This window comes from Oncorhynchus keta, chromosome 25, assembly GCF_023373465.1.
Source record: "Oncorhynchus keta strain PuntledgeMale-10-30-2019 chromosome 25, Oket_V2, whole genome shotgun sequence".
Taxonomy (NCBI): Eukaryota; Metazoa; Chordata; class Actinopteri; order Salmoniformes; family Salmonidae; genus Oncorhynchus; species Oncorhynchus keta.
The window spans coordinates 30,705,266-30,728,328 of NC_068445.1; the positions used below are offsets into that span (position 1 = coordinate 30,705,266).

Consider the following 23,063-nt stretch of genomic DNA (forward strand, 5'->3'; position numbering starts at 1 on the left):
GTTCCATGCAGGTGTAGTTAGATCAGTTCCATGCAGGTGTAGTTAGATCAGTTCCATGCAGGTGTAGTTAGATCAGTTCCATGCAGGTGTAGGTAGATCAGTTCCATGCAGGTGTAGTTAGATCAGTTCCATGCAGGTGTAGGTAAATCAGTTCCATGCAGGTGTAGGTAGATCAGTTCCATGTAGGTGTAGGTAGATCAGTTCCATGTAGGTGTAGGTAGATCAGTTCCATGTAGGTGTAGGTAGATCAGTTCCATGTAGGTGTAGGTAGATCAGTTCCATGCAGGTGTAGGTAGATCAGTTCCATGCAGGTGTAGGTAGATCAGTTCCATGTAGGTGTAGGTAGATCAGTTCCATGCATGTGTAGGTAGATCAGTTCCATGTAGGTGTAGGTAGATCAGTTCCATGTAGGCGTAGGTAGATCAGTTCCATGCAGGTGTAGGTAGATCAGTTCCATGCAGGTGTAGTTAGATCAGTTCCATGCAGGTGTAGTTAGATCAGTTCCATGCAGGTGTAGGTAGATCAGTTCCATGCAGGTGTAGGTAGATCAGTTCCATGCAGGTGTAGGTAAATCAGTTCCATGCAGGTGTAGGTAGATCAGTTCCATGCAGGTGTAGTTAGATCAGTTCCATGCAGGTGTAGTTAGATCAGTTCCATGCAGGTGTAGTTAGATCAGTTCCATGCAGGTGTAGGTAAATCAGTTCCATGCAGGTGTAGGTAGATCAGTTCCATGCAGGTGTAGGTAGATCAGTTCATGCATGTGTAGGTAGATCAGTTCCATGTAGGTGTAGGTAGATCAGTTCCATGTAGGCGTAGGTAGATCAGTTCCATGCAGGTGTAGGTAGATCAGTTCCATGCAGGTGTAGTTAGATCAGTTCCATGCAGGTGTAGGTAGATCAGTTCCATGCAGGTGTAGTTAGATCAGTTCCATGCAGGTGTAGGTAGATCAGTTCCATGCAGGTGTAGGTAGATCAGTTCCATGCAGGTGTAGTTAGATCTGTTCCATGTAGGTGTAGTTAGATCAGTTCCATGCAGGTGTAGGTAGATCAGTTCCATGTAGGTGTAGGTCGATCAGTTCCACGTAGGTGTAGGTAGATGAGTTCCATGCAGGTGTAGTTAGATCAGTTCCATGCAGGTGCAGTTGGATCAGTTCCATGCAGGTGCAGTTGGATCAGTTCCATGCAGGTGTAGTTAGATCAGTTCCATGCAGGTGTAGTTAGATCAGTTCCATGCAGGTGTCGGTAGATCAGCTCCATGTAGGTGTAGGTAGATCAGTTCTATGAGTTGCATGTAGATCAGTTCTATGAGTTGCATGTAGATCAGTTCCATACAGGTGTAGGTAGATCAGTTCTATGAGTTGCAGGTAGATCAGCTCCATGTAGGTGTAGGTAGATCAGTTCTATGAGTTGCATGTAGATCAGTTCCATGCAGTTGTAGGTAGATCAGTTCCATGCAGGTGTAGGTAGATCAGTTCCATGCAGGTGTAGTTAGATCAGTTCCATACAGGTGTAGTTAGATCAGTTCCATGTAGGTGTAGTTAGATCAGTTCCATACAGGTGTAGTTAGATCAGTTCCATGCAGGTGTAGGTCGATCAGTTCCATGCAGGTGTAGGTCGATCAGTTCCATGCAGGTGTAGTTAGATCAGTTCCATGCAGGTGTAGGTAGATCAGTTCCATGCAGGTGTAGTTAGATCAGTTCCATGCAGGTGTAGTTAGATCAGTTCCATGCAGGTGTAGTTAGATCAGTTCCATGCAGGTGTAGTTAGATCAGTTCCATGCAGGTGTAGGTAGATCAGTTCCATGCAGGTGTAGTTAGATCAGTTCCATGCAGGTGTAGGTAAATCAGTTCCATGTAGGTGTAGGTAGATCAGTTCCATGTAGGTGTAGGTAGATCAGTTCCATGTAGGTGTAGGTAGATCAGTTCCATGTAGGTGTAGGTAGATCAGTTCCATGCAGGTGTAGGTAGATCAGTTCCATGCAGGTGTAGGTAGATCAGTTCCATGTAGGTGTAGGTAGATCAGTTCCATGCATGTGTAGGTAGATCAGTTCCATGTAGGTGTAGGTAGATCAGTTCCATGTAGGCGTAGGTAGATCAGTTCCATGCAGGTGTAGGTAGATCAGTTCCATGCAGGTGTAGTTAGATCAGTTCCATGCAGGTGTAGTTAGATCAGTTCCATGCAGGTGTAGGTAGATCAGTTCCATGCAGGTGTAGGTAGATCAGTTCCATGCAGGTGTAGGTAAATCAGTTCCATGCAGGTGTAGGTAGATCAGTTCCATGCAGGTGTAGTTAGATCAGTTCCATGCAGGTGTAGTTAGATCAGTTCCATGCAGGTGTAGTTAGATCAGTTCCATGCAGGTGTAGGTAAATCAGTTCCATGCAGGTGTAGGTAGATCAGTTCCATGCAGGTGTAGGTAGATCAGTTCATGCATGTGTAGGTAGATCAGTTCCATGTAGGTGTAGGTAGATCAGTTCCATGTAGGCGTAGGTAGATCAGTTCCATGCAGGTGTAGGTAGATCAGTTCCATGCAGGTGTAGTTAGATCAGTTCCATGCAGGTGTAGGTAGATCAGTTCCATGCAGGTGTAGTTAGATCAGTTCCATGCAGGTGTAGGTAAATCAGTTCCATGCAGGTGTAGGTAGATCAGTTCCATGCAGGTGTAGTTAGATCAGTTCCATGCAGGTGTAGGTAAATCAGTTCCATGTAGGTGTATGTAGATCAGTTCCATGCAGGTGTAGGTAAATCAGTTCCATGCAGGTGTAGGTAGATCAGTTCCATGCAGGTGTAGTTAGATCAGTTCCATGCAGGTGTAGTTAGATCAGTTCCATGCAGGTGTAGTTAGATCAGTTCCATGCAGGTGTAGTTAGATCAGTTCCATGCAGGTGTAGGTAAATCAGTTCCATGCAGGTGTAGGTAGATCAGTTCCATGCAGGTGTAGGTAGATCAGTTCCATGCAGGTGTAGGTAGATCAGTTCCATGCAGGTGTAGTTAGATCAGTTCCATGCAGCTGTAGGTAGATCAGTTCCATGCAGGTGTAGTTAGATCAGTTCCATGCAGGTGTAGTTAGATCAGTTCCATGCAGGTGTAGGTAGATCAGTTCCATGCAGGTGTAGGTAGATCAGTTCCATGCAGCTGTAGTTAGATCAGTTCCATGCAGGTGTAGGTAAATCAGTTCCATGCAGGTGTAGGTAGATCAGTTCCATGTAGGTGTAGGTAGATCAGTTCCATGCAGGTGTAGGTAGATCAGTTCCATGTAGGTGTAGGTAGATCAGTTACATGCAGGTGTAGGTAGATCAGTTCCATGCAGGTGTAGGTAGATCAGTTCCATGTAGGTGTAGGTAGATCAGTTCCATGTAGGCGTAGGTAGATCAGTTCCATGCAGGTGTAGGTAGATCAGTTCCATGCAGGTGTAGGTAAATCAGTTCCATGCAGGTGTAGGTAGATCAGTTCCATGAAGGTGTAGGTAGATCAGTTCCATGTAGGTGTAGGTAGATCAGTTCCATGCAGGTGTAGGTAGATCAGTTCCATGCAGGTGTTGTAGATCAGTTCCATGCAGGTGTAGGTAAATCAGTTCCATGCAGGTGTAGGTAGATCAGTTCCATGCAGGTGTCGTTAGATCAGTTCCATGTAGGTGTAGGTAGATCAGTTCCATGCAGGTGTAGTTAGATCAGTTCCATGCACGTGTAGTTAGATCAGTTCCATGCGGGTGTAGGTAGATCAGTTCCATGCGGGTGTAGGTAGATCAGTTCCATGCAGGTGTAGGTAAATCAGTTCCATGCAGGTGTAGGTAGATCAGTTCCATGCAGGTGTAGTTAGATCAGTTCCATGCAGGTGTAGGTAGATCAGTTCCATGCAGGTGTAGTTAGATCAGTTCCATGCAGGTGTAGTTAGATCAGTTCCATGCAGGTGTAGGTAAATCAGTTCCATGCAGGTGTAGGTAGATCAGTTCCATGCAGGTGTAGTTAGATCAGTTCCATGCAGGTGTAGTTAGATCAGTTCCATGCAGGTGTAGTTAGATCAGTTCCATGCAGGTGTAGTTAGATCAGTTCCATGCAGGAGTAGTTAGATCAGTTCCATGCAGGTGTAGTTAGATCAGTTTCATGCAGGTGTAGTTAGATCAGTTCCATGCAGGTGTAGGTAAATCAGTTCCATGCAGGTGTAGGTAGATCAGTTCCATGTAGGTGTAGGTAGATCAGTTCCATGCAGGTGTAGGTAGATCAGTTCCATGTAGGTGTAGGTAGATCAGTTCCATGCAGGTGTAGGTAGATCAGTTCCATGCAGGTGTAGGTAGATCAGTTCCATGTAGGTGTAGGTAGATCAGTTCCATGTAGGCATAGGTAGATCAGTTCCATGCAGGTGTAGTTAGATCAGTTCCATGCAGGTGTAGGTAAATCAGTTCCATGCAGGTGTAGGTAGATCAGTTCCATGCAGGTGTAGGTAGATCAGTTCCATGTAGGTGTAGGTAGATCAGTTCCATGCAGGTGTAGGTAGATCAGTTCCATGCAGGTGTAGTTAGATCAGTTCCATGCAGGTGTAGGTAAATCAGTTCCATGCAGGTGTAGGTAGATCAGTTCCATGCAGGTGTCGTTAGATCAGTTCCATGCAGGTGTAGGTAGATCAGTTCCATGCAGGTGTAGGTAGATCAGTTCCATGCAGGTGTAGGTAAATCAGTTCCATGCAGGTGTAGGTAGATCAGCTCCATGTAGGTGTAGGTAGATCAGTTCTATGAGTTGGATGTAGATCAGTTCTATGAGTTGCATGTAGATCAGTTCCATACAGGTGTAGGTAGATCAGTTCTATGAGTTGCAGGTAGATCAGCTCCATGTAGGTGTAGGTAGATCAGTTCTATGAGTTGCATGTAGATCAGTTCCATGCAGTTGTAGGTAGATCAGTTCCATGCAGGTGTAGGTAGATCAGTTCCATGCAGGTGTAGTTAGATCAGTTCCATACAGGTGTAGTTAGATCAGTTCCATGTAGGTGTAGTTAGATCAGTTCCATACAGGTGTAGTTAGATCAGTTCCATGCAGGTGTAGGTCGATCAGTTCCATGCAGGTGTAGGTCGATCAGTTCCATGCAGGTGTAGTTAGATCAGTTCCATGCAGGTGTAGGTAGATCAGTTCCATGCAGGTGTAGTTAGATCAGTTCCATGCAGGTGTAGTTAGATCAGTTCCATGCAGGTGTAGTTAGATCAGTTCCATGCAGGTGTAGTTAGATCAGTTCCATGCAGGTGTAGGTAGATCAGTTCCATGCAGGTGTAGTTAGATCAGTTCCATGCAGGTGTAGGTAAATCAGTTCCATGTAGGTGTAGGTAGATCAGTTCCATGTAGGTGTAGGTAGATCAGTTCCATGTAGGTGTAGGTAGATCAGTTCCATGTAGGTGTAGGTAGATCAGTTCCATGCAGGTGTAGGTAGATCAGTTCCATGCAGGTGTAGGTAGATCAGTTCCATGTAGGTGTAGGTAGATCAGTTCCATGCAGGTGTAGGTAGATCAGTTCCATGTAGGTGTAGGTAGATCAGTTCCATGTAGGTGTAGGTAGATCAGTTCCATGCAGGTGTAGGTAGATCAGTTCCATGCAGGTGTAGTTAGATCAGTTCCATGCAGGTGTAGTTAGATCAGTTCCATGCAGGTGTAGGTAGATCAGTTCCATGCAGGTGTAGGTAGATCAGTTCCATGCAGGTGTAGGTAAATCAGTTCCATGCAGGTGTAGGTAGATCAGTTCCATGCAGGTGTAGTTAGATCAGTTCCATGCAGGTGTAGTTAGATCAGTTCCATGCAGGTGTAGTTAGATCAGTTCCATGCAGGTGTAGGTAAATCAGTTCCATGCAGGTGTAGGTAGATCAGTTCCATGCAGGTGTAGGTAGATCAGTTCATGCATGTGTAGGTAGATCAGTTCCATGTAGGTGTAGGTAGATCAGTTCCATGTAGGCGTAGGTAGATCAGTTCCATGCAGGTGTAGGTAGATCAGTTCCATGCAGGTGTAGTTAGATCAGTTCCATGCAGGTGTAGGTAGATCAGTTCCATGCAGGTGTAGTTAGATCAGTTCCATGCAGGTGTAGGTAAATCAGTTCCATGCAGGTGTAGGTAGATCAGTTCCATGCAGGTGTAGTTAGATCAGTTCCATGCAGGTGTAGGTAAATCAGTTCCATGTAGGTGTATGTAGATCAGTTCCATGCAGGTGTAGTTAAATCAGTTCCATGCAGGTGTAGGTAGATCAGTTCCATGCAGGTGTAGTTTCCATGCAGGTGTAGCAGTTCCATGCAGGTGTAGTTAGATCAGTTCCATGCAGGTGTAGTTAGATCAGTTCCATGCAGGTGTAGTTAGATCAGTTCCATGCAGGTGTAGGTAAAGTTCCAGTTCCATGCAGGTGTAGGTAGATCAGTTCCATGCAGGTGTAGGTAGATCAGTTCCATGCAGGTGTAGGTAGATCAGTTCCATGCAGGTGTAGTTAGATCAGTTCCATGCAGGTGTAGGTAGATCAGTTCCATGCAGGTGTAGTTAGATCAGTTCCATGCAGGTGTAGTTAGATCAGTTCCATGCAGGTGTAGGTAGATCAGTTCCATGCAGGTGTAGGTAGATCAGTTCCATGCAGCTGTAGTTAGATCAGTTCCATGCAGGTGTAGGTAAATCAGTTCCATGCAGGTGTAGGTAGATCAGTTCCATGTAGGTGTAGGTAGATCAGTTCCATGCAGGTGTAGGTAGATCAGTTCCATGTAGGTGTAGGTAGATCAGTTACATGCAGGTGTAGGTAGATCAGTTCCATGCAGGTGTAGGTAGATCAGTTCCATGTAGGTGTAGGTAGATCAGTTCCATGTAGGTGTAGGTAGATCAGTTCCATGCAGGTGTAGGTAGATCAGTTCCATGCAGGTGTAGGTAAATCAGTTCCATGCAGGTGTAGGTAGATCAGTTCCATGAAGGTGTAGGTAGATCAGTTCCATGTAGGTGTAGGTAGATCAGTTCCATGCAGGTGTAGGTAGATCAGTTCCATGCAGGTGTTGTTAGATCAGTTCCATGCAGGTGTAGGTAAATCAGTTCCATGCAGGTGTAGGTAGATCAGTTCCATGCAGGTGTCGTTAGATCAGTTCCATGTAGGTGTAGGTAGATCAGTTCCATGCAGGTGTAGTTAGATCAGTTCCATGCACGTGTAGTTAGATCAGTTCCATGCGGGTGTAGGTAGATCAGTTCCATGCGGGTGTAGGTAGATCAGTTCCATGCAGGTGTAGGTAAATCAGTTCCATGCAGGTGTAGGTAGATCAGTTCCATGCAGGTGTAGTTAGATCAGTTCCATGCAGGTGTAGGTAGATCAGTTCCATGCAGGTGTAGTTAGATCAGTTCCATGCAGGTGTAGTTAGATCAGTTCCATGCAGGTGTAGGTAAATCAGTTCCATGCAGGTGTAGGTAGATCAGTTCCATGCAGGTGTAGTTAGATCAGTTCCATGCAGGTGTAGTTAGATCAGTTCCATGCAGGTGTAGTTAGATCAGTTCCATGCAGGTGTAGTTAGATCAGTTCCATGCAGGAGTAGTTAGATCAGTTCCATGCAGGTGTAGTTAGATCAGTTTCATGCAGGTGTAGTTAGATCAGTTCCATGCAGGTGTAGGTAAATCAGTTCCATGCAGGTGTAGGTAGATCAGTTCCATGTAGGTGTAGGTAGATCAGTTCCATGCAGGTGTAGGTAGATCAGTTCCATGTAGGTGTAGGTAGATCAGTTCCATGCAGGTGTAGGTAGATCAGTTCCATGCAGGTGTAGGTAGATCAGTTCCATGTAGGTGTAGGTAGATCAGTTCCATGTGGCGTAGGTAGATCAGTTCCATGCAGGTGTAGGTAGATCAGTTCCATGCAGGTGTAGGTAAATCAGTTCCATGCAGGTGTAGGTAGATCAGTTCCATGAAGGTGTAGGTAGATCAGTTCCTTGTAGGTGTAGGTAGATCAGTTCCATGCAGGTGTAGGTAGATCAGTTCCATGCAGGTGTAGTTAGATCAGTTCCATGCAGGTGTAGGTAAATCAGTTCCATGCAGGTGTAGGTAGATCAGTTCCATGCAGGTGTCGTTAGATCAGTTCCATGCAGGTGTAGGTAGATCAGTTCCATGCAGGTGTAGGTAGATCAGTTCCATGCAGGTGTAGGTAAATCAGTTCCATGCAGGTGTAGGTAGATCAGTTCCATGCAGGTGTAGTTAGATCAGTTCCATGCAGGTGTAGTTAGATCAGTTCCATGCAGGTGTAGTTAGATCAGTTCCATGCAGGTGTAGTTAGATCAGTTCCATGTAGGTGTAGGTAGATCAGTTCCATGTAGGCGTAGGTAGATCAGTTCCATGCAGGTGTAGGTAGATCAGTTCCATGCAGGTGTAGGTAAATCAGTTCCATGCAGGTGTAGGTAGATCAGTTCCATGAAGGTGTAGGTAGATCAGTTCCATGTAGGTGTAGGTAGATCAGTTCCATGCAGGTGTAGGTAGATCAGTTCCATGCAGGTGTTGTTAGATCAGTTCCATGCAGGTGTAGGTAAATCAGTTCCATGCAGGTGTAGGTAGATCAGTTCCATGCAGGTGTCGTTAGATCAGTTCCATGTAGGTGTAGGTAGATCAGTTCCATGCAGGTGTAGTTAGATCAGTTCCATGCAGGTGTAGTTAGATCAGTTCCATGCAGGTGTAGGTAGATCAGTTCCATGCAGGTGTAGGTAGATCAGTTCCATGCAGGTGTAGGTAAATCAGTTCCATGCAGGTGTAGGTAGATCAGTTCCATGCAGGTGTAGTTAGATCAGTTCCATGCAGGTGTAGGTAGATCAGTTCCATGCAGGTGTAGTTAGATCAGTTCCATGCAGGTGTAGTTAGATCAGTTCCATGCAGGTGTAGGTAAATCAGTTCCATGCAGGTGTAGGTAGATCAGTTCCATGCAGGTGTAGTTAGATCAGTTCCATGCAGGTGTAGTTAGATCAGTTCCATGCAGGTGTAGTTAGATCAGTTCCATGCAGGTGTAGTTAGATCAGTTCCATGCAGGAGTAGTTAGATCAGTTCCATGCAGGTGTAGTTAGATCAGTTTCATGCAGGTGTAGTTAGATCAGTTCCATGCAGGTGTAGGTAAATCAGTTCCATGCAGGTGTAGGTAGATCAGTTCCATGTAGGTGTAGGTAGATCAGTTCCATGCAGGTGTAGGTAGATCAGTTCCATGTAGGTGTAGGTAGATCAGTTCCATGCAGGTGTAGGTAGATCAGTTCCATGCAGGTGTAGGTAGATCAGTTCCATGTAGGTGTAGGTAGATCAGTTCCATGTAGGCGTAGGTAGATCAGTTCCATGCAGGTGTAGGTAGATCAGTTCCATGCAGGTGTAGGTAAATCAGTTCCATGCAGGTGTAGGTAGATCAGTTCCATGAAGGTGTAGGTAGATCAGTTCCATGTAGGTGTAGGTAGATCAGTTCCATGCAGGTGTAGGTAGATCAGTTCCATGCAGGTGTAGTTAGATCAGTTCCATGCAGGTGTAGGTAAATCAGTTCCATGCAGGTGTAGGTAGATCAGTTCCATGCAGGTGTCGTTAGATCAGTTCCATGTAGGTGTAGTTAGATCAGTTCCATGCAGGTGTAGTTAGATCAGTTCCATGCAGGTGTAGTTAGATCAGTTCCATGCAGGTGTAGGTAGATCAGTTCCATGCAGGTGTAGGTAGATCAGTTCCATGCAGGTGTAGGTAAATCAGTTCCATGCAGGTGTAGGTAGATCAGTTCCATGCAGGTGTAGTTAGATCAGTTCCATGCAGGTGTAGTTAGATCAGTTCCATGCAGGTGTAGTTAGATCAGTTCCATGCAGGTGTAGTTAGATCAGTTCCATGCAGGTGTAGGTAAATCAGTTCCATGCAGGTGTAGGTAGATCAGTTCCATGCAGGTGTAGGTAGATCAGTTCCATGCATGTGTAGGTAGATCAGTTCCATGTAGGTGTAGGTAGATCAGTTCCATGTAGGCGTAGGTAGATCAGTTCCATGCAGGTGTAGGTAGATCAGTTCCATGCAGGTGTAGTTAGATCAGTTCCATGCAGGTGTAGGTAGATCAGTTCCATGCAGGTGTAGTTAGATCAGTTCCATGCAGGTGTAGGTAAATCAGTTCCATGCAGGTGTAGGTAGATCAGTTCCATGCAGGTGTAGTTAGATCAGTTCCATGCAGGTGTAGGTAAATCAGTTCCATGTAGGTGTAGGTAGATCAGTTCCATGCAGGTGTAGGTAAATCAGTTCCATGCAGGTGTAGGTAGATCAGTTCCATGCAGGTGTAGTTAGATCAGTTCCATGCAGGTGTAGTTAGATCAGTTCCATGCAGGTGTAGTTAGATCAGTTCCATGCAGGTGTAGTTAGATCAGTTCCATGCAGGTGTAGGTAAATCAGTTCCATGCAGGTGTAGGTAGATCAGTTCCATGCAGGTGTAGGTAGATCAGTTCCATGCAGGTGTAGGTAGATCAGTTCCATGCAGGTGTAGTTAGATCAGTTCCATGCAGCTGTAGGTAGATCAGTTCCATGCAGGTGTAGTTAGATCAGTTCCATGCAGGTGTAGTTAGATCAGTTCCATGCAGGTGTAGGTAGATCAGTTCCATGCAGGTGTAGGTAGATCAGTTCCATGCAGCTGTAGTTAGATCAGTTCCATGCAGGTGTAGGTAAATCAGTTCCATGCAGGTGTAGGTAGATCAGTTCCATGTAGGTGTAGGTAGATCAGTTCCATGCAGGTGTAGGTAGATCAGTTCCATGTAGGTGTAGGTAGATCAGTTACATGCAGGTGTAGGTAGATCAGTTCCATGCAGGTGTAGGTAGATCAGTTCCATGTAGGTGTAGGTAGATCAGTTCCATGTAGGCGTAGGTAGATCAGTTCCATGCAGGTGTAGGTAGATCAGTTCCATGCAGGTGTAGGTAAATCAGTTCCATGCAGGTGTAGGTAGATCAGTTCCATGCAGGTGTAGTTAGATCAGTTCCATGCAGGTGTAGGTAGATCAGTTCCATGCAGGTGTAGTTAGATCAGTTCCATGCAGGTGTAGTTAGATCAGTTCCATGCAGGTGTAGGTAAATCAGTTCCATGCAGGTGTAGGTAGATCAGTTCCATGCAGGTGTAGTTAGATCAGTTCCATGCAGGTGTAGTTAGATCAGTTCCATGCAGGTGTAGTTAGATCAGTTCCATGCAGGTGTAGTTAGATCAGTTCCATGCAGGAGTAGTTAGATCAGTTCCATGCAGGTGTAGTTAGATCAGTTTCATGCAGGTGTAGTTAGATCAGTTCCATGCAGGTGTAGGTAAATCAGTTCCATGCAGGTGTAGGTAGATCAGTTCCATGTGTAGGTGTAGGTAGATCAGTTCCATGCAGGTGTAGGTAGATCAGTTCCATGCAGGTGTAGGTAGATCAGTTCCATGTAGGTGTAGGTAGATCAGTTCCATGCAGGCGTAGGTAGATCAGTTCCATGCAGGTGTAGGTAGATCAGTTCCATGCAGGTGTAGGTAAATCAGTTCCATGCAGGTGTAGGTAGATCAGTTCCATGAAGGTGTAGGTAGATCAGTTCCATGTAGGTGTAGGTAGATCAGTTCCATGCAGGTGTAGGTAGATCAGTTCCATGCAGGTGTAGTTAGATCAGTTCCATGCAGGTGTAGGTAAATCAGTTCCATGCAGGTGTAGGTAGATCAGTTCCATGCAGGTGTCGTTAGATCAGTTCCATGCAGGTGTAGGTAGATCAGTTCCATGCAGGTGTAGTTAGATCAGTTCCATGCAGGTGTAGTTAGATCAGTTCCATGCAGGTGTAGGTAGATCAGTTCCATGCAGGTGTAGGTAGATCAGTTCCATGCAGGTGTAGGTAAATCAGTTCCATGCAGGTGTAGGTAGATAGTTCCATGCAGGTGTAGTTAGATCAGTTCCATGCAGGTGTAGTTAGATCAGTTCCATGCAGGTGTAGGTAAATCAGTTCCATGTAGGTGTAGGTAGATCAGTTCCATGCAGGTGTAGGTAAATCAGTTCCATGCAGGTGTAGTTAGATCAGTTCCATGCAGGTGTAGTTAGATCAGTTCCATGCAGGTGTAGTTAGATCAGTTCCATGCAGGGTGTAGTTAGATCAGTTCCATGCAGGTGTAGTAGATCAGTTCCATGTAGGTGTAGGTAGATCAGTTCCATGCAGGTGTAGGTAGATCAGTTCCATGCAGGTGTAGGTAGATCAGTTCCATGCAGGTGTAGGTAGATCAGTTCCATGCAGGTGTAGGTAGATCAGTTCCATGCAGGTGTAGTTAGATCAGTTCCATGCAGGTGTAGGTAGATCAGTTCCATGCAGGTGTAGTTAGATCAGTTCCATGCAGGTGTAGTTAGATCAGTTCCATGCAGGTGTAGGTAAATCAGTTCCATGCAGGTGTAGGTAGATCAGTTCCATGCAGGTGTAGGTAGATCAGTTCCATGCAGGTGTAGTTAGATCAGTTCCATGCAGGTGTAGTTAGATCAGTTCCATGCAGGTGTAGTTAGATCAGTTCCATGCAGGTGTAGTTAGATCAGTTCCATGCAGGTGTAGTTAGATCAGTTTCATGCAGGTGTAGTTAGATCAGTTCCATGCAGGTGTAGGTAAATCAGTTCCATGCAGGTGTAGGTAGATCAGTTCCATGTAGGTGTAGGTAGATCCAGTTCCATGCAGGTGTAGGTAGATCAGTTCCATGTAGGTGTAGGTAGATCAGTTCCATGCAGGTGTAGGTAGATCAGTTCCATGCAGGTGTAGGTAGATCAGTTCCATGTAAGTGTAGGTAGATCAGTTCCATGTAGGCGTAGGTAGATCAGTTCCATGCAGGTGTAGGTAGATCAGTTCCATGCAGGTGTAGGTAAATCAGTTCCATGCAGGTGTAGGTAGATCAGTTCCATGAAGGTGTAGGTAGATCAGTTCCATGTAGGTGTAGGTAGATCAGTTCCATGCAGGTGTAGGTAGATCAGTTCCATGCAGGTGTAGTTAGATCAGTTCCATGCAGGTGTAGGTAAATCAGTTCCATGCAGGTGTAGGTAGATCAGTTCCATGCAGGTGTCGTTAGATCAGTTCCATGTAGGTGTAGTTAGATCAGTTCCATGCAGGTGTAGTTAGATCAGTTCCATGCAGGTGTAGTTAGATCAGTTCCATGCAGGTGTAGGTAGATCAGTTCCATGCAGGTGTAGGTAGATCAGTTCCATGCAGGTGTAGGTAAATCCCTTAGTTCCATGCAGGTGTAGGTAGATCAGTTCCATGCAGGTGTAGTTAGATCAGTTCCATGCAGGTGTAGTTAGATCAGTTCCATGCAGGTGTAGTTAGATCAGTTCCATGCAGGTGTAGTTAGATCAGTTCCATGCAGGTGTAGGTAAATCAGTTCCATGCAGTTCCATGCAGGTGTAGGTAGATCAGTTCCATGCAGGTGTAGGTAGATCAGTTCCATGCATGTGTAGGTAGATCAGTTCCATGTAGGTGTAGGTAGATCAGTTCCATGTAGGCGTAGGTAGATCAGTTCCATGCAGGTGTAGGTAGATCAGTTCCATGCAGGTGTAGTTAGATCAGTTCCATGCAGGTGTAGGTAGATCAGTTCCATGCAGGTGTAGTTAGATCAGTTCCATGCAGGTGTAGGTAAATCAGTTCCATGCAGGTGTAGGTAGATCAGTTCCATGCAGGTGTAGTTAGATCAGTTCCATGCAGGTGTAGGTAAATCAGTTCCATGTAGGTGTAGGTAGATCAGTTCCATGCAGGTGTAGGTAAATCAGTTCCATGCAGGTGTAGGTAGATCAGTTCCATGCAGGTGTAGTTAGATCAGTTCCATGCAGGTGTAGTTAGATCAGTTCCATGCAGGTGTAGTTAGATCAGTTCCATGCAGGTGTAGTTAGATCAGTTCCATGCAGGTGTAGGTAAATCAGTTCCATGCAGGTGTAGGTAGATCAGTTCCATGCAGGTGTAGGTAGATCAGTTCCATGCAGGTGTAGGTAGATCAGTTCCATGCAGGTGTAGTTAGATCAGTTCCATGCAGCTGTAGGTAGATCAGTTCCATGCAGGTGTAGTTAGATCAGTTCCATGCAGGTGTAGTTAGATCAGTTCCATGCAGGTGTAGGTAGATCAGTTCCATGCAGGTGTAGGTAGATCAGTTCCATGCAGCTGTAGTTAGATCAGTTCCATGCAGGTGTAGGTAAATCAGTTCCATGCAGGTGTAGGTAGATCAGTTCCATGTAGGTGTAGGTAGATCAGTTCCATGCAGGTGTAGGTAGATCAGTTCCATGTAGGTGTAGGTAGATCAGTTACATGCAGGTGTAGGTAGATCAGTTCCATGCAGGTGTAGGTAGATCAGTTCCATGTAGGTGTAGGTAGATCAGTTCCATGTAGGCGTAGGTAGATCAGTTCCATGCAGGTGTAGGTAGATCAGTTCCATGCAGGTGTAGGTAAATCAGTTCCATGCAGGTGTAGGTAGATCAGTTCCATGCAGGTGTAGTTAGATCAGTTCCATGCAGGTGTAGGTAGATCAGTTCCATGCAGGTGTAGTTAGATCAGTTCCATGCAGGTGTAGTTAGATCAGTTCCATGCAGGTGTAGGTAAATCAGTTCCATGCAGGTGTAGGTAGATCAGTTCCATGCAGGTGTAGTTAGATCAGTTCCATGCAGGTGTAGTTAGATCAGTTCCATGCAGGTGTAGTTAGATCAGTTCCATGCAGGTGTAGTTAGATCAGTTCCATGCAGGTGTAGTTAGATCAGTTCCATGCAGGTGTAGGTAGATCAGTTTCATGCAGGTGTAGTTAGATCAGTTCCATGCAGGTGTAGGTAAATCAGTTCCATGCAGGTGTAGGTAGATCAGTTCCATGTAGGTGTAGGTAGATCAGTTCCATGCAGGTGTAGGTAGATCAGTTCCATGCAGGTGTAGGTAGATCAGTTCCATGCAGGTGTAGGTAGATCAGTTCCATGCAGGTGTAGGTAGATCAGTTCCATGTAGGTGTAGGTAGATCAGTTCCATGTAGGTGTAGGTAGATCAGTTCCATGCAGGTGTAGGTAGATCAGTTCCATGCAGGTGTAGGTAAATCAGTTCCATGCAGGTGTAGGTAGATCAGTTCCATGAAGGTGTAGGTAGATCAGTTCCATGTCAGTTCCATGCAGGTGTAGGTAGATCAGTTCCATGCAGGTGTAGTTAGATCAGTTCCATGCAGGTGTAGGTAAATCAGTTCCATGCAGGTGTAGGTAGATCAGTTCCATGCAGGTGTAGGTAGATCAGTTCCATGTAGGTGTAGGTAGATCAGTTCCATGCAGGTGTAGTTAGATCAGTTCCATGCACGTGTAGTTAGATCAGTTCCATGCGGGTGTAGGTAGATCAGTTCCATGCGGGTGTAGGTAGATCAGTTCCATGCAGGTGTAGGTAAATCAGTTCCATGCAGGTGTAGGTAGATCAGTTCCATGCAGGTGTAGTTAGATCAGTTCCATGCAGGTGTAGGTAAATCAGTTCCATGTAGGTGTAGGTAGATCAGTTCCATGCAGGTGTAGGTAAATCAGTTCCATGCAGGTGTAGTTAGATCAGTTCCATGCAGGTGTAGTTAGATCAGTTCCATGCAGGTGTAGTTAGATCAGTTCCATGCGGGTGTAGTTAGATCAGTTCCATGCAGGTGTCGTTAGATCAGTTCCATGTAGGTGTAGGTAGATCAGTTCCATGCAGGTGTAGGTAGATCAGTTCCATGCACGTGTAGTTAGATCAGTTCCATGCGGGTGTAGGTAGATCAGTTCCATGCAGGTGTAGGTAGATCAGTTCCATGCAGGTGTAGTTAGATCAGTTCCATGCAGGTGTAGGTAGATCAGTTCCATGCAGGTGTAGTTAGATCAGTTCCATGCAGGTGTAGTTAGATCAGTTCCATGCAGGTGTAGGTAAATCAGTTCCATGCAGGTGTAGGTAGATCAGTTCCATGCAGGTGTAGTTAGATCAGTTCCATGCAGGTGTAGTTAGATCAGTTCCATGCAGGTGTAGTTAGATCAGTTCCATGCAGGTGTAGTTAGATCAGTTCCATGCAGGAGTAGTTAGATCAGTTCCATGCAGGTGTAGTTAGATCAGTTTCATGCAGGTGTAGTTAGATCAGTTCCATGCAGGTGTAGTTAGATCAGTTCCATGCAGGTGTAGGTAGATCAGTTCCATGCAGGTGTAGGTAGATCAGTTCCATGCAGGTGTAGGTAGATCAGTTCCATGCAGATGTAGTTAGATCAGTTCCATGCAGGTGTAGTTAGATCAGTTCCATGCAGGTGTAGGTAAATCAGTTCCATGCAGATGTAGTTAGATCAGTTCCATGCAGGTGTAGGTAGATCAGTTCCATGCAGATGTAGTTAGATCAGTTCCATGCAGGTGTAGGTAGATCAGTTCCATGCAGGTGTAGGTAGATCAGTTCCATGCAGATGTAGTTAGATCAGTTCCATGCAGGTGTAGTTAGATCAGTTCCATGCAGGTGTAGGTAAATCAGTTCCATGCAGGTGTAGGTAGATCAGTTCCATGTAGGTGTAGGTAGATCAGTTCCATGCAGGTGTCGTTAGATCAGTTCCATGTAGGTGTAGGTAGATCAGTTCCATGCAGGTGTAGTTAGATCAGTTCCATGCAGGTGTATGTAAATCAGTTCCATGCAGGTGTAGGTAGATCAGTTCCATGCAGGTGTAGTTAGATCAGTTCCATGCAGGTGTATGTAAATCAGTTCCATGCAGGTGTAGGTAAATCAGTTCCATGTAGGTTTATGTAGATGAGGGGAGAACAGGGAGTGAGCAGTAAAAAGCATGTCACCACCCGTCTTTGGTTAGGCCTGCTATTTATAATGTTGATTCTAAGCATGCTCTCAAACCAGATCAGATGGGGGCGCTGTGTTTGGGTCGAGAAAAGGACATTGAGTGTGTTTCCCTAATACTGCCAGACATGGCCCCCTCCCTCCATGTTGCTCTCTGGTCTGACTGGGTGGTCTGGCCCAGACAGATTAGCATGCTTAACTTTAACACGATTACAATATGCTGACAATATTCCACCTACGTTTGAATCAGGAATTGTAGTCGAACAATTGTTCAATTGGATTGTAGCATATAAAACTAAACAGATTTTCACACAGCTTTCTCAGCAATTCTTCAGAACTTTGTGTGTGTGAGAGAGAGAGACACACACACACGCAGAGAGGACTGCACTTTGGTGCATATTTTCATCAAACACACACTGGCGGAAGGACTATTACACAGGTGTGCATACACAAAGTTGTCCCAGTGAAATTGAACCAACGATGTGCGAGCCAGTGGCATGGCTGTTGAAACACCAACATGTCTTGACATTCTACATCATGTTAGTCTGCCAATGCTGAATGGTGAGCAGATATGATCTGTGGTAAAGAGACTTTGTTGAAATGTTCTGTGTCAACCTTACCAGCTACCATTCTGGAGGACAGAGGCAGTGATTTCTGGATTTAAAGCTAGAATACACATTCGGTGAAATAGTGCCCTAGCGCCGTTTGTTATTGTTTTGCTTATGAACGAGGAGAGTCCAGCAGCTGTCTGTAAAAAACAATTACTGTAGATATTAGAGGTCGACCGATTATGATTTTTCAACGCCGATACCGATTATTGGAGGGGGGGAGGTAAAGCCGATACCGATTAATCGGGTGATTTTTATTTATTTGTAATAATGATAATTACAACAATACTGAATGAACACTTATTTTAACTTAATATAATACACCAATAAAATCAATTTAGCTTCAAATGAATAATGAAACATGTTCAATTTGGTTTAAATAATGCAAAAACAAAGGGTTGGAGAAGAAAGTAAAAGTGCAATATGTGCCATGTGTCAGGGATTTCCTTCTTCTTCCGAAGAGGAGAGGCGAAAAGGATCAGAGGACCAATATGCGGCGTGGTAAGTGTCCATGGTTCTTTTAATACGTAAATGTACACATGAACACTACAAAACAATAAACATGGAAAACCTAAACAGTCCTATCTGGTGCAGAGACAGAGACAGGAACAATCACCCACAAACACAATGAAACCCAGGCTACCTAAGTATGATTCTCAATCAGAGACAACTAATGACACCTGCCTATGATTGAGAACCATACTAGGCCGAAACATAGAAATACCCCAAAACATAGAAAAACAAACATAGACTGCCCACCCAATTCAGCGCCCCGGGGACACAGTACGCAGAGCCGGCGCAGGATACCCTGGACCAAAACTGCGCACCGGCAACCAGACACGCTGAGCAGGCACCATACGCCCTCGCTCGATGTCCATACTCGCATGGCACTTTCGGGAGGCTGCCCTATAGCGCACCGGGCTATGGGCACGTACTGGCGACACCGTGCGCTTAACCGCATAACACGGTGCCTGACCAGTAATGCGCTGCTTATAATAAGCACAAGGAGTGAGCTCAGGTCTGCTACCTGGCTTAGTACCACACCTCGTCTGCCCCCCCCCAAAAAATGTTTTGGGGCTGCCTCGTACCTGTCGCACTGCCTCCTCATATCGCCGCCGCTCAGCTTTCGCTGCTTTGGGGCGGCGATATTCCCCAGCCAGTGCCCAGGGTCCCTCTCCATTCAGTATCTCCTCCCATGTCCAGGAGTCCTGTGATGCTGGCCGCTGTTGTTGCTGCTGCTGTCGTCGCTGTCTTTTACCACGCCACTTGGTCCTTGGTTGGTGGGTGATTCTGTAAGGGATTTCTTCCATTGACGGAGAGGCGGACCAAAGCGCAGCGTGGTTATTTTGATTCATGTTTTAATAAATCACTTCACATGAACAAACTAACAAAAACAAGAAACGTGACAACCCAAAACAGCCCTATCTGGTGCAAAACACAGAGACAGGAACAATCACCCACAAACACACAGTGAAACCCAGGCTACCTAAGTATGATTCTCAATCAGAGACAACTAATGACACCTGCCTCTGATTGAGAACCATACTAGGCCGAAACATAGAAATACCCCAAAACATAGAAAAACAAACATAGACTGCCCACCCAACTCACGCCCTGCCCATACTAAATAATGACAAAACAAAGGAAATAAAGGTCAGAACGTGGCACCATGTAAGAAAGCGAACGTTTAAGTTCCTTGCTCAGAACATGAGAACATATGAAAGCTGGTGGTTCCTTTTAACATGAGTCTTCAATATTCCCAGGTAAGAAGTTTTAGGTTGTAGTTATTATAGGACTATTTCTCTCTATACCATTTGTATTTCACATCGACAACAGCCACCCTCGAAGCAGCTTTACCCATGCAGAGCAAGGGGAACAACTACTCCAAGTCTCAGAGCGAGTGACGTTTGAAACGCTATTATCACGCACCCCACTAACTAGCTAGCCATTTCACATCGTTTACACCAGCCTAATCTCGGGAGTTGATAGGCTTGAAGTCATAAACAGCGCAATGCTTCAAGCATTGCAAAGAGCTGCTGGCGAAATGCACGAAAGTGCTGTTTGAATGAATGCGTACGAGCCTGCTGGTGCCTACCATCGCTCAGTCAGACTGCTCTATCAAATCATAGACTTAATTATGACATAATAACACACAGAAATACGAACCTTTGGTCATGAAAATGGTAGAATCTGGAAACTATATCATTTCGAAAACAAAACGTTTATTCTTTCAGTGAAATACGGAACCGTTCTGTATTTTATCTAACGGATGGCATCTCTAAGTCTAAATATTGCTGTAACATTGCACAACCTTCAATGTTATGTCATAATTACGTAAAATTCTGGCAAATTAGTTCGCAATGAGCCAGGCAGCCCAAACTGTTGCATGTACCCTGACTCTGCTTGCAATGAACAGGAGAGAAGTGACAATTTCACCTGGTTAATATTGCCTGCTCACCTTTCTTTTAGCTACAGTAAATATGCAGGTTTAAAAATATATACTTCTGTGTATTGATTTTAAGAAAGGCATTGATGTTTATGGTTAGGTACACGTTGAAGCAACGAAAGTCCTTTATCGCGAATGCGCACCGCATCGACTATATGCACCGCAGGACACGCTAGATAAACTAGTAATATCATCAACCATGTGTAGTTAACTAGTGATTATGATTGATTTTTATATGATACATTTAATTCTAGCGAGCAACTTATCTTGGATTCTACTGCATTCGCGTAACAGGCAGGCTCCTCGTGAGGCAGGTGGTTAGAGCGTTGGACTAGTTAACCATAAGGTTGCAAGATTGAATCCTTGCGCTGACATGGTAAAAATCTGTCGTTCTGCCCCTGAACAAGGCAGCTAACCCACCGATCCTAGGCCATCATTGAAAATAAGAATGTGTTCTTAACTGACTTGCCTCGTTAAATAAAGTTGTAAAAAAAACATTGGCAAAATCGGCGTTAAAAAAATACAGATTTCCGATTGTTATGAAAACTTGAAATATATTCTGCTGTTTTATGAAATGCATGCAGTGATGATCGAGGAAGTGACTTCTTTGTTGTTGTAATATCCCAAACGGACGTGGCTGTTTCACAACATAGGGGTTTGAGCTTTAAGCAGGGCTAATGGATGTCGGCCATACACAGTAGATTAACTTGTGGAATCATCTGGAAAATAACAGGAATTGATGGCCGATGTTCTCTGGTCAGGAGTGATAGGACGGCTACCTGCAGCATACAGCTTACGTTCTACTGGTCTGACTTGTCCTTCAGAGACAGAGCTGGAGACAATGATGTCTCATCCTATAGGGAAAAATCACTCTGAAAAAAATGGATAGTTTTATCTTGTACCTTTATGTAAATGTACAGTATGTCAGAGCGAGGGAGGAAGGTAGTGAGGGAGGAAGGGGACGGAAGAACGACTTTCTCCCTCCTTTTTTGTCTTTGTAAGGCTGAGGCAGAGATCAAATACTGAGGTAGAGACTGGCATTTTATGACACTGTACTGACATTCTAAGGCTATTGGAAAAGATATTGGTAACCGGGGCTGACAAGTCATCACATGCATTATTGCTCTTTCAGGAAGGCTGATGTATACATTAATGTGATTTTATAGTTTGTTATAGAAGGTTGTGTGTTTTTGTACATCAGACCAGGTTCTGAAAGTTGTGTATGTAATATGTGTTGGTGTGTGTACATACAATACTGACTGTGTGTCTGTACTCTGGTGTGCAGTGGGCGGCAGGGTGAATCAGGAGCTGAAATACACACGTCTGAAGATGGGCGAGGAGTCCATGTTCAGTCCTCAGCTGATGATTCAGGCACCGCGCCAGGAGGGCGCTAACGTGCTCACTTTGGAGGCGCTACAACAACACCTGGACTCAGCCATCAGTGCCAGCCAAGTGCACGTTTACCTCTTTAACAGGTAACACACCCACACACACTGTACTTACACCGGCTGAGTGCATGTTTACCTCTTTAACACACACCCACACACACACACACACACACACACTGTACTTACATGCACGCATACACACACACCAGCTGAGTGCACGTTCGCCACTATAACAGGTGACACTCTAACACACACACACACACACACACACACACACACACACACACACACACACACACACACACACACACACACACACACACACACACACACACACACACACACACACACACACTCACACACACACACTCAAACAAATTATGTTTTAGATTGTTCAAAGCTGTTGTGCAAGTGATATATTGAATGCCTCCGTTTCAGACAATGGAAATTGGAACATTTATGCTACAAATCAGGAGAAATGGATACTGAAGCTCATTTTGTGAACCAGGTAAGCATGAGTGAACTGAGTTTGTCTCTCTCTTTCTACACCAAACACTGCCTCTCATACAGAGGAATAGAATGTGATTAGTAGTTGTAGAGCGTCAGTGGTCACGTGGTTTCTGCTGTCTCTGATCAGATCATCAAGAAGTTGTTGTGATGTTACTATCATCATGTGATTTTAGTATAATGTGATGTTCTACTGTACTGATAATAGCATCAGTGGTAACATGGTGTCTGCATTCTCCTGTCAGATCATTGAAAAGCTCCACCCCTGTCTCATCATCACTCCGCTGGACTGTTTCTGGGAGGGAGCCAAGCTCCAGTCTGGAATGGTCTACCTCCCGTGAGTACACATTACACACATCACTCATTATACACTCATTATACACATTATACACTCATTTATACACATCACTCATAATACACATCACTCATTATACACTCATTATACACATTATACACTCATTATACACATCACTCATAATACACATCACTCATAATACACATCACTCATTATACACATTATACACATCACTCATAATACACATCACTCATTATACACTCATTATACACATTATACACTCATTATACACATCACTCATAATACACATCACTCATTATACACAACACTCATTATACACATTATACACTCATTATACACATCACTCATAATACACATCACTCATAATACACATCACTCATTATACACAACACTCATTACACACATCACTCATTATACACATCACTCATTATACACATCACTCATTATACACATCACTCATTATACACTCATTATACACATTATACACTCATTATACACATCACTCATAATACACATCACTCATTATACACATCACACATTACACACATCACTCATTATACACTCATTATACACATTATGCACTCATTATACACATCACTCATAATACACATCACTCATTATACACATCACTCATTATACACATCACTCATTACACACATCACTCATTATACACATCACTCATTATACACATCACTCATTATACACATCACTCATTATACACATCACTCATTATACACATCACTCATTATACACATCACTCATTATACACATCACTCATTATACACATCACTCATTATACACATCACTCTTTATACACATCACTCATTATACACATCACTCATTATAAACATCACTCATTATACACATCACTCATTATACACATCACTCATTATACACATCACTCATTATACACATCACTCATTATACACATCACTCATTATACACATCACTCATTATACACATCACTCATTATACACATCACTCATTATACACATCACTCATTATACACATCACTCATTATACACATCACTCATTATACACATCACTCATTATACACATCACTCATTATAAACATCACTCAT

General features: G+C 44.3%; 1 protein-coding gene across 2 annotated transcripts in view; it reads left to right on the forward strand.

Annotated features, from left to right (window-relative positions):
• Positions 1-23,063, forward strand: part of LOC118394092 (protein patched homolog 1) — a 172,495-nt gene that overhangs the window by 41,433 nt on the left and 107,999 nt on the right. For both annotated transcript variants that reach the window (XM_052479086.1, XM_052479087.1), the window contains exons 3-5: positions 21,056-21,245; positions 21,597-21,666; positions 21,911-22,002. In XM_052479086.1, the coding sequence (XP_052335046.1) occupies positions 21,056-21,245; positions 21,597-21,666; positions 21,911-22,002 (352 nt within the window). The remainder of the gene's footprint in view (positions 1-21,055; positions 21,246-21,596; positions 21,667-21,910; positions 22,003-23,063) is intronic.